This window comes from Mobula hypostoma, chromosome 26, assembly GCF_963921235.1.
Source record: "Mobula hypostoma chromosome 26, sMobHyp1.1, whole genome shotgun sequence".
Classification (NCBI taxonomy): domain Eukaryota; kingdom Metazoa; phylum Chordata; class Chondrichthyes; order Myliobatiformes; family Myliobatidae; genus Mobula; species Mobula hypostoma.
This window is the reverse complement of record NC_086122.1, coordinates 35564087-35576136: the sequence shown is the minus strand read 5'-3', so window position 1 is coordinate 35576136 and position 12050 is coordinate 35564087. Positions and strand designations below refer to the sequence as shown.

At 44.9% G+C, this 12050-nt stretch overlaps 1 protein-coding gene across 1 annotated transcript in view; it reads right to left on the bottom strand.

Moving 5' to 3' along the window:
- LOC134338169 (beta/gamma crystallin domain-containing protein 2-like) overlaps window positions 1–12050 on the bottom strand; it is a 75600-nt gene that overhangs the window by 12744 nt on the left and 50806 nt on the right. Inside the window, exons 13-16 of the mRNA XM_063033782.1 lie at window positions 8488–8520; window positions 6988–7100; window positions 4009–4138; window positions 1661–1800 (exon numbers count right to left, since the gene is read on the bottom strand). Of these exons, the coding sequence (XP_062889852.1) occupies window positions 1661–1800; window positions 4009–4138; window positions 6988–7100; window positions 8488–8520 (416 nt within the window). The remainder of the gene's footprint in view (window positions 1–1660; window positions 1801–4008; window positions 4139–6987; window positions 7101–8487; window positions 8521–12050) is intronic.

Here is a 12050-nt window from a genome sequence, read left to right as displayed (position 1 = left end):
TTTAACCCCTGCTTCATCACAGGACAAATTAAATTGACCAATTACCCTATTAACCAGTACGCCTTTGGACTCTGGGAGGAAACTGGAGCAACCTGGCTAAAGAATCTCTTCATCTACATTCTAAATGTGTGTCTCTCTAGTCCTAGACTCCCCCACTATAGGAAACATCCTCCCCATATCCACTCAGTGGAGGACTTTCAATATTTAATAGGTTTCAATTGAGATCGCACTTCATCCTCCTAAACTCCAGCATGTACAGGCCCAGAGCCATTAAACACCCTACATACATTAACCAGACTCCGGGACTCATTCTCGTGAAACTCCTCTGGACCCTCTCCAATGCCAGAACATCTTTTCTTAGATAAGGAGCTCAAAGCTGCTCACAATACTCTACTAACTATGTCACTGTGCTGTCCTTGATGGGCAAATATATAGCATTCATGAATAAGAATCAGAATCAGTTTTTTTTTTGCTTAAGATGGTGCCAGTGAACACTGCTGCCCGGGGTAACATCTCCCAGGTGGTCCATGAAACCATTTCTTTCACTTCTTCCACATTTTTTTCTTTCATATGTGTTCCTGGTAGCTTTGGAGCCTGGGAGTTACACTTTTACGATCGATTAAGTGATCTGACACTTTGCTGTCTCTGTGAAGGTTTCAGGAGGTGAGCATCCACGGGGTCCGGGAGCTTAGAGAAGGGGTGTGAGCTCAGGATTGACTCCATTTCTCACCGATTAAAGTGCCAATGAAGATAGAGACATCGATGGGGATGCGGAATGCGAGTGAGGATTCAGTGCTGTCTGCTGGCCTCTCACTTGTTGCTACCGGAGGAGAGTATCTGTGTGCAACGGTCTCGCTGCTCCCAAGGGAAGGCCCCTGCATTTGGGTGGTCTCTCTCTCTCCCACAGTGTTGTTGGAGGATTACACCAGCGGTCTGGTCCACGATTTATGAATTGGACTTTAGCTCAGTTGGACTGCTTTATATTCTGTTTTCACCCATTATTCTCTTGTTGCTATTTGCACGATGAAGGGAGTTTGGGATTTGAAAAGAGGGCATGCCCTGGGTGATGGGGGTCCTTAATGATGGATGCTGCTTTTTTGAGGCACCGCTCCTTGAAGATGTTCTGGATGTTATGGGGACTAGTGATGGAGCTGACTAAGTTTACATCTCTCTGCAGCTTATTCTGATCCCGTGCAGATTACCAACTACCCTCCCTCCCCTCCATACCAGATACTGATGCAGCTAATTAGATGCTCTCCACAGTAGATCTGTTTAAATTTATGAGTGTTTTTGAACTCATACCAAATTTCCTCAAACTCCTAATGAAATATAGCCACTGCTGTGCTTCCTTTGTAACTGCATCGATATGTTGGGCCCAGGATAGATCCTCAGAGATATTGACACACAGGAACTTGAAATCGTTCACTCTCTCCACTTCTGATCTTTCTACGAGGACTGGTGTGCGTTCCTTCATCTTACCCTTTCTGAAGCCCACAAACGGTTCTTTGGTCTCACTGATGTGAGTATGTGAGTGTATACAAACAGTAGAGTAGAAATATTCCTTCCTTCACAGGAAAAAAAATCACTATGATAGGTTTGGCTATGCGGTTTCTAAGTCAGTGTAAGCGATATTGTTCATTAAATTTAGGTTTGTACTTACATCCCACCATGAACATGAAGAGACAGAACCTGATTGTTATAACCGTCGGAGACCAGATTCTTCACCTCCGAGTCCAATTCAATCTCCTTTCCTTCAAAGTTCTCCAAACCATGCAAAGTGATTAAAGGCTCAGAGAAGATCTGTTCAACACAGAGAATCAGTCAGTCAGTCTGCCTGCTGATGGACCCCTACCTACTTGACCATTACTTTCTGTTCCAAGCCCACTGCTTTCCAGCACATTTCTCTTGAGAGACACATATACTTTTAAAGCTCGAGTGTTCCAGAGCTCAGGGTTCAGATCTGTGAGGAGTCTCTGTACGTCCTCCCTGTGGAATGTGTGGGTTTTGTCCGACTCCTCCGGTTTCTGCCCACAGTCCAAAGACGTACCGGGTAGGTTAATTGGTGATTATAAAATGTCCTGTAATTAGGTTAGGGTTAATCGGTGCTTTGGGGGGTTGCAGGAATGGCCGGACATGCCCACTCCATGCTGTATTGCTAAATTAATTAATTATGGGAAAACGGAGTGGGGATCAAAGGCAATTTTTCCTCAATAAACTAGCAATCCCACAGCAATCTCAGTGTGTCCCAGCATCCTTCAAAGGCATGAATTACTTTTTCATTGCAATAATTATTGCCAGTTAATGAATCAGGTTATAACTAGCACACAGTTGGATACAAATTGACTGTGTTACATTCTGCCAAATGTTCTTTCCGTGTTCATTTCTTTATCATTCAGACACACGCTCAGTGGCCACTTTAGTAGGTACCTCCTCCCCCTAATAAAGAGGTGTGTTAACATTAAAACATTTACAGCCACGTGGCAACAAAGACTATTTGCATGGGAGTGTTTCAGTTACTGCGCACCCACGCAGCTCAGAGGTAACTGGTACTGGCATCTTAAAACCTACCACTTCAGGCAGATGGGGCTTGCCAGCTCATCTAGGAGAAGGAGAACTCTAGTCTCAAACCTCCGCTGCCTTGTGTCCATAACCACTCATGGGGAAGGCTCTGGGAGTAAACTCTGAGGAGAAATCTGGAGTTAGGTTCTCTCAGGCAGGCTAGTGTTGAGCTGAACGCTGACCGGCAACTCCTGCGATGCCGCTAATACCAAACTTTATTGGTCTCGGCCATTCCTTTGGATTCATCACCTGAGTGGAGAGGAGAAGCCCGCTACACAGGCTACAGCATGCTCTCCATACTGTACTGTCCTGGACTGCGTATCATGTAGACAGCTGGGACACAATATCTATGGCTGACTCCAACCAATGGAAGGCCTCAAAAAAGAGTAAAGGAGATCGGAAAAAAAAACCCTTTTACACCCAGATAGTGGGTGGAAGTCCTGTATTCTGCCTGAAAGGGCGTTGGAGGCGGATGGTCCAAGGATCCTTGAATAATACCAAACTGTATACTTGAGAAGGCATGTCCTACAGGATTAAATGCCGAAGGTGATATTAGACTTCTTTTCATTTAGCACCGACACAAAGATCCAGGAATAGTCTTAACATGGGTGAGATGGGTCAAAGTACTTGCATCGTGCTGTAAACCTCCATGGCTCCATGCAGTCGGGGGACGAGGAAGAACAGTCTTTAACAAACATTCTTCCTGGATTCCACGGGGAGGAGAACAAGTTTAAAATAGCATAGTGGTTAGCGCAGCGCTTTACAGCACAAACCATAGGACTGGGATTCAATTCCCACTGCTGTCTGTAAGTAGCTTGTAGCATGTTGTCCCAGTGACCACGGGGGTTTCCTCCGGGTGCTCTGGTTTCCTCCCACAGTCTAAGAACGCACAGTTAAGGTTAGTGAGTTGTCGGCATGCCATTTTGGTGCTGGAAGACTCGCAGACGGTCCCCAGCACAGTCCTCACAGATTTGATTTGACCCATACAACATGTTTCACTGTATGTTTCAATGTACATGTGACAAATAAAGCTAATGCTTATCTTCGTTATCCCTCAAGACTAGTCATGCCATGTACACGGTAGCACTAGCAGTGTGCGGGACACTATTACAGCTAGTGGCTTCGGAGTTTGGAGTTCAATCCTAGCACCCTCTGTAAGGAGCTGCTGCAGGTGGAATGCCTGTGCTTCTTCCAGGTGCCCCAGTTTTCTCCCACAGCCCAAAGACACACCGGTTGGTAGGTTAATAGGTCATTGTAAATTGTCCTGTGATTAGGGCAGGGTTAAATCGGAGGTTGTCGGGGGCAGCACGGCTCAAAGGGCCGGAAGGGCCTATTCTGCACTGTATCTCTAAATACAACTAAAGATATAAATAAATTAAAATCTGAATGAACCAGTTGGTTTTGCATTCCAGAGCACAGAGAAATTCGGAGTTAATGTTGGACACTTACATGTGGAATAGTTTTGACACACCGGATGTGCGTGGTCATCTTGCAACCCATCGATTGGAGGTTTGGGTACTCTCCTTCACTAACCACAAAAACCCTTCCATTGTAGTCCTGGCCTTCATACAGAGCCCAGCTGGAAAATAAACCTCAGCTGCATCAGTGAACGCAAGACCAGACTGGAACACAAGATTTTAGTTTCCTTCAAGATAGCGGACTAAATTATATATGATCGATCTCTGAGAACATGAAGACTTAGGCGTAACAGATCCACGTACTTCAACAAGAGCCTCTTTCTATCCCAAGTCTAACTCTAGGAACATAGTCTACCTTCTACTCTTTTACCCTCTTCGCAGCCACTCTCTCTCAATCCACATAACTCAGATCCTCCCAAGTGCAGAAATGATTGAGTAATTAATGGAATATTTCTCTTTACTCCAAGGTTTTGAAATGCAAAGAGAGAAAGGTGTTGCTTCATTTCACTTCGTGTTCTAGTTTCCGGTTCTAGTCCTGGTGGCTGTTTCCTTACTATTTTTGGGTGGCGTTTGAATCGGGGTGGCCTGCAGATAATGAACACTAAGCTGAACTGCATTGAAGTATGCCTTTTGATTTTGTGCTTTTGCCCATTTTTTTTTTGTTGCCTTTTGCGTTATTTTTGTGCACGGGGAGGCGGGGCTTGACGTTGGATGTTTTTCTTTGAACAGGTTGGTTCCATGGCTCTTTGTTGCGTGACTGTCTGTAGAGAAGACGAATTTCAGGGTTGAACACTGCATTCATACTTTGATAATAAATGTACTTTGACTCCTCGAATTTGTATGGATCACGTTCAAGCTCAATTCTTGCCACCACACCTTGACAAGGAAGCCCGCACAATTTCAACAGAATGACTTCATGAGGGCAGGTTACACAGAACTGGCCTGCAATTCCTTGAATTGAGAATATTGACATGCTGATCAAGACGTCTACAGTGATAAATAAATCTATGTTTCTTCTAATGGAGGAGACGAGAATTAATAAGTAGGTTCTTAAAATTAGATATCACTCAGGAGATTTTTTCACACAAAGTGCAGCTGAAATCTCGAGCTCTCTTCCTCTGAACAGTGAATGCTTCAAGTCATTTAAAGCTACCAGAATAAAACTGGAGACATTAATATTAAGTTGCAGTCCTGGGGGCAATTAAATCATTTAAATAGAGTTGAGCTACTGGTCAACTACAAATTGCAGAACAGGGTAAACGTTTGTTTAGCCTGCCCCAATTGCAAAATGAGAGCTTGCTGATTGAGGGATGCAGTGCTCTGGGCTTCCAGTGTGAGGAGCCATTGAGCAGAAATGCAGATGTTGCCTCTGTAAGGAAACAAGACCTACAATTTCTGGATTTGTTACAGAGCTTCCAGCAACTAACTAGTGCACAGTGTCTGCAGAATGTCCTAAACCCTCTATCGCACACATCGTCGTCGTGGCTATCCCTCGAAGTCGAGGATCATGGTCTTTGTTCTGTTGATCTACTTATGGGCTCTCAAGTGGCTTACAAGTCCGATCTTCTCATACACATAACATTCCACAACTAGCTTTACAAAAATAGTGCCTCAGTTTCTGACATAATACAGAAGTTCACTGAATAGATCAGAACAGTGTTGCCTCTGAGGTGTGCCAGTGCACACATCTTTTGCTACATGTGCACAAAGCAATTTAAACTGCACACAGAAGGGTGTCACCCTCGATCTCACTGGCACGGTAAGTATATTTCACGATCATACACAATCACATTTCCTTTTTCCTGTTTCTCATGCTGATGGTGTTGACAACATGGAGTTTGTGATGATTTGTCTGCAGATTTTAGACCTGGCTTATTTATACTATTTTTATTGAAGAAATTATTCAGTGCACACATGGTGCTATCATCTTTTAAAGAGGCCCTTGATGCTGGGTAGGCTAGTGCCCATGATGAAGCTGACTGAGTTTACAGTCACCGGCAGTTGAATTCACTTTCTTTGGTCCAGCTGCTATTATTTAAATCTCCTTGTTTAATGAAAGAATCAGTTGATTGCCCTGCTCATTTAGAAATCTGATGACCTGTTTGCGTTATTAGCTCAGGCTTGGAGTAATTCATCAAAGTACTTGAGCTTAAACGTACAAAGGTGAACATAAGGCGGGAGGTGGGAGGAGAAGGTGACGGCGCAATGCAGCGCGCGTAGCCTCTCCGGTGAAGTGATATCGTATTTGTTAAATAGGGGCCGTGCACAATTCTGATTTGACGGAGACAGACGTGAGGAGCACAAAGGAACATCTGGAGAAACTTCTGAAATGCCCGCTTCGCTGCCGCTGCTACTGTGCGATCAAGAATCTCCAGAGGGAAGGTCCCAAACCCTCGGCTTTGCCTGCTGCTGGCGGCCGGGGCTGGAGTCGAAGCGTTCGCAGAGATGGTGCTCAGTGTCGGAGGCTCGAAGTTTTCAGACGACTCAGAGTCGGACTTTGGTCTGGCATGGCAGGGAGAGTTTTCTTCTTTCTCCCGTCTGCGTGAGATATGCGACTTTCGAGAGACTTTGAAGTTTTTTTTACCGTGCCCATGGCCTGTCCTTCATCAAGTTACAGTATTGCTGCACTGTTGTAACTATACGTTACAATTATGTGGTTTTTGTCAGTTTTTCCGTCTTGGTCTGTCTTGTATTTCTGTGATATCACACCGGAGGAATATTGTATCATTTCTTAATGCATGCATTACTAAATGATAATAAAAGAGGACTGTGTGTTCTCATAATCTAATCTAACAAAAATCAGACACTTGTAGAAGTTCTTTGGGAACTAAATCTCATCCAATGCATCCAGTATTTACCCTGTACCGACTGGCCCATTTATGAAGCAGGTCCTGGATAGAAACCAGCTCCAGGGTTGTCACACCGTATTGACTATCAGTAGTTGTACCTGCCACTTAGGACCCTGCAGTATTGACATATCAGTATCAGAATTGACTATCAGTGGTTGTACCTGCCACTTAGGACCCTGCAGGACTGGAGCTTAAACTCCTTTGGAATCCCCATCTTGCTTTCTTCAATTTCTAAGCAGCGTCCGTTGAAGTCATACTCAGAGAAGATCTGCATCTAAGTGGTGAAAGAAAAGAATTTGAAACTTGTTTTAATTGTACCTGCGTTGGGACAGAAACAGGAAGTAAAAAGCAGACGATAACAGCAGAAACCAGCAAAATTGGAACCAAAAGGACAGGCAACAGATCACAAATTGAATTCTCCTTCCGGTAATTCGGCCCTCTCTTCCTGCGCTCTGCTTCTATTCCCCAGTCTGGCCTCTTACCTCTTCTCCTCACCTGCCTATCACCTCCCTCAGCTGCCCCTCCTTCCTCCCTTTCTGTCATGGTCCACCCTCCTGTCCTATCAGATTCCTTCTTCTCCAGCCCTTTGCCTTTTCTACCTATCAGCTCCCAACATCTTACTTCGTTCCCCGCAGCCCCACACACCCACCTGGCTTCACTGATCACTTTCGAGATTGTACTCCTTCTCGATCTGAAACATTGACTGCTTATTCCCTTCCACAGATGCTACCTGACTTGCTGAGTTCTTCCAGCATTTTGTGACTGACTCTGTACCAGTTTGACAACTAATCTCCAACGCAGACTATTAGGTGGCGTCATCAAAACAGTGAAGCAGGTTGATGTCCTTATAGGCTTTTATCCCCCATTGTAGCTCACCACAGGATATGTCAGAATGTAAATAACTACCCCCTGCCCCAAATAAACACAACTTGGTCAACGCTAAGGGCTTACAGTAGTGTGGCATTTAGCGCAATGCTGTAACAGCTTGGGACATCAGAGTATGGCGTTCAATCCCAGAGTCCTCTGCAAGGAGTCTCTATACATCCTCCCCATGGATTGCGTTGGTATTCTCCGGGTGCTCCGGTTTCCTCGCACAAAGACACACACCTTTCTTTGGTTAATTGGTCATTGTAAATTGTCCCATGATTAGGTTAGGGTTAAATTGGGGTTGTTGGGAGTTGCTGGGTGGTGTGGGTTGAAGGGCCGGAAAGGCCTATTCTGCACTGTATCTCATAAATTATTAAAAAAACACTTTACAGGTCAAATCTGATGCTTTATGTCAACTCCTTTTATCTGCTCTGGTTACTGCCAATAGAAAGTTTCTTTTCATTTTCATCCCCTTGTGATGTACTTCAACCAAATTTCCCCATCAATCTTTCTGCTTAGGGTGAGCAATTCCAGCTTTGCTGATCGCTGTTCATTTCTGAAGCCTTTCTGCCCCAGTCATTTTCCAGTTAACCCTTCCGTATCCTCTCCAGGGCTCAATCGTCTGTGCTAAAGCGTGATACCCACTACTAGCCTGTATTCCCCGGCTGTATCCCAACCGGCATTCCATAAAGGATAACTTCCTTGCTTTTGTACTCTCTGTCTCTATCAATAAAAACAAATTAATCTTATTTAAAAAATAAACATAACCAGCTTACATGGAGAATAATTCTTACCTTCAGTCTGAACTGCTGACCACTTGGCTCTACCTGAACACACAAAAAAACGAGACAGTGTCACTCGAAGTCAGTTTGTGTCTTATGCATGATGAATAATACAGAAATCAGTAACGTGGGAATCTGTTGTGATAGGTTTATTGGCAGAGTTTTGATAGTTGTGAGAGTTATCTAACAAAGGTAGACCCCACAGTAGTGTAGCAAATGGCACGACGCTAATACAGCTCGGAGTGTCAGAGTTCAGAGTTCAATTCCGAGGTCACCTGTAAGGAGTCTGTGGAATGCTTGGATTTTCTGCAGGTGCTCTGGCTTTGTCCCACAGTCCAAAGATATACCAGTCGGTAGGTTAATTAGTCATTGTAAATTGTCCCATGATTAGGTTAGGGTTAAACATAGGGGATGCTCGAAGGGGCCGAAGGGCCTGTTCTGTGCTGTATTTCTAAATAAATAAATGGATTTGTGCCAAGACCAGCAAAGAGATACAATAACTTCACAAGCTAAAAGTGGTGATGCATCGGCATACTGGGGTGAGAGTGAAAATCTGGCTGAGTGGTGTTATAACAACAACCTCTCGCTCAATGTCAGCAAGACCAAGGAGCTGATCATTGAAATGTTCCCACAACCAATGATCTCACTCTAAGGGCTATTGCTGTTTATTTATATTTGCATTTCCCCAGTTTGTTGCTATCAATATTCTGGTTAATCTTTCATTGATCCTGTTATTGGAGAAGGTTATTGGGGTCTCCCTACCTTCTGTCCAAGACCTCTTTCAAAAGACACGGTACATCATTAAAGACCCCTCACACCCTCTCCATGAACTGTTTGTTCTTCTGCCATCAGGCAAACGTTACAGGAGCATCAAAACTAAAATCACAAGGCTACTAAACAGCTTCCTCCCACAGGCAGTCAGACTGCTAAATAGCTGCTCTACCTGACTCTGCTTCGGACACTTTTAACTTGCACTGGACACTAATAACTTGATTTTAAATGACATGTGGCTGTTGTGTTTACTATTTATTGCTATGTTTATTATTTAGTGTTGCATTTGTTATGTTATGATTGCACTGCTCCTGGGAAACGCTGTCTCATTCTGCCCTGCAGAGCTGATGTACGGTTAGAATGACAATAAAGTTTCTTGAATCTTGAATCTTTGAACCTTATAGTTACTATTCTAAAAGATTTGCTGGGTGTGCCCGCAGGATAATGAACCTCAGGGTTTTATATAGTGATATATATGTACTTTGATGATAAAATTTACTTTGAACTTTACCTAATCCTATAATTTGTAAAGTTATTTTTTAAATGCTAGAAAAATTCTGCTGCTCCATTTCATAAGATCTAATTTGGACACATTGGCTCCTTCAGAATGCTTAGTGTGGTGGCAGGCTTGTTCACATCCTTTCACAAGGTCAATAATTCAGAGTGGACACAATAACCTTTCTGAAGCTAGTTTCCATTACCATATACACTTTGCTAATACCAAAGTTAACATGCTGTCTCCGGTCCGCAAAGCTGCGGCAAGTCCCTGGGAATCCTTGCGACAGGCCAACTCCGTAAAAGGATAGGCCGCCTCCGGGTATTTCAGGAGATTGCTTACTTTACCGAGATTGGGGAAATGGGCCTTTCGCTCATGAAGCCTGGGAAGCACCAGTTTATACACACAGTATCCAGGTAATGATTCCGTAAGATTGTTATAGCCCATGGGGCCGTGTAGTGGAGATAAGTTCCCATTATCTATTAAATGCTCCCAATGGCGTGTGTCTCAAATAGCCGCTGACAACCAAGTCCAGCTCCTGGCCATCACATTTGGTTTAGCTGTTAAACCCAGTGGAATCTTTACCGCTGATAGGAGAAGGGGCCAAGGTGGGCTCCTGGCACCTTAAAACTAGTTGCTTTGGACAGATGGGGCTTATCAGCCACAGTTGGCAGCTCATTTAGGAGAAGGAAAACTCTGATCTCAAACCTCCACTGCCCTGTGGCTATACCCACTCATGGGGAAGGCTTCGTGAGTGGAAGTGAAAAATCCAGACACAAGCAAGAGAAAATCTGCGGATGCTGGAAATCCGTGCACACACACAAAATGCTGGAGGAACTCAGCAGGGCAGGTAGCATCTGCGGAAAAGAGTACAGTCGACATTTCAGGCTGAAACCATTTTGCAGGACTGGAGAAAAAAAGCTGAGGAGTAGATTTAAAAGGTGGGGAAAGGGGAGAGGGAAACACAAGGTGACAGGTGAAAACTGAAGGGGGAGGGACGAAGTAAAGAGCTGGGAAGTTGATTGGTGGTCAAAGAGTTGGGGAGCAGCGGGGGCCACAGGGGGGGAGCAGTGAGAGAGGGTCTCACTGAACTCCCATCGAAGGGAAGATTTAAACTTCTTCAGGGTAGGCATCCCTGGAAGAGACTTTGCAGTGTAGTAATCCAATCACAAACAAAAGAAAATTTACAGATGCTGGAAATCCGAGCAACACACACAAAATGCTGGAGGAACTCAGCAGGCCAGGCCAGGCCAGAGCTGGAGTCCCTAAGGCAGTCCTATGCTGAGTTCAATGCGGACTGGCACACTGTACCAGTCCTTGGTATTCCTATGGATTCAGCAGCTACGTGGAGAGGGTAAGCCTGTTACATGCGCAAACACGAGGAATTCTGCAGATGCTGGAATTTCAAGCAACACACATCAAAGTTGCTGGTGAATGCAGCAGGCCAGGCAGTATCTCTAGGAAGAGGTACAGTCGACGTTTCGGGCTGAGACCCTTCGTCAGGACTAACTGAAGGAAGAGCTAGTAAGAGATTTGAAAGTGGGAGGGGGAGGGGGAGATCCCAAGTGACAGGAGAAGACAGGAAGGGGAGGGATGGAGCCAAGAGCTGGACAGGTGATTGGCAAAAGGGATATGAGAGGATCATGGGGGAGGTGGGGCATTAGTGGAAGCTTGAGAAGTCAATGTTCATGCCATCAGGTTGGAAGCTACCCAGACGGAATATAAGGTGTTGTTCCTCCAACCTGAGTGTGGTTTCATCTTTACAGTAGAGGAGGCCGTGGATAGACATATCAGAATGGGAATGGGACGTGGCCTCCAACCTGATGGCATGAACATCGACTTCTCAAACTTCCGCTAATCCCTCACTTCCCCCTCGTACTCCATCCATTATTTATTTATATACACACGTTCTTTTTCTCTCTCTCCTTTTTCTCCCTCTGTCCCTCTGACTATACCCCTTGCCCATCGTCTGGGTTTCCCCCCCACCTCCTTATCTTTCTCCTTAGTCCTCCTGTCCTATGATCCTCTCATATCCCTTTTGCCAATCACCTGTCCAGCTCTTGGCTCCATCCCTCCCCCTCCTGTCTTCTCCTATCATTTTGGATCTCCCCCTCCCACTTTCAAATCTCTTACTAGCTCTTCCTTCAGTTAGTCCTGACGAACGGTCTTGGCCCGAAACGTCGACTATACCTCTTCCTAGAGCTGCTGCCTGGCCTGCTACGTGGGCACCAGCTTACTCTCCACACTGTAGGACCCAAACTGGTGTATCACATAGACAGCTAAGGCGCAACATCCATGGTTGACCCTA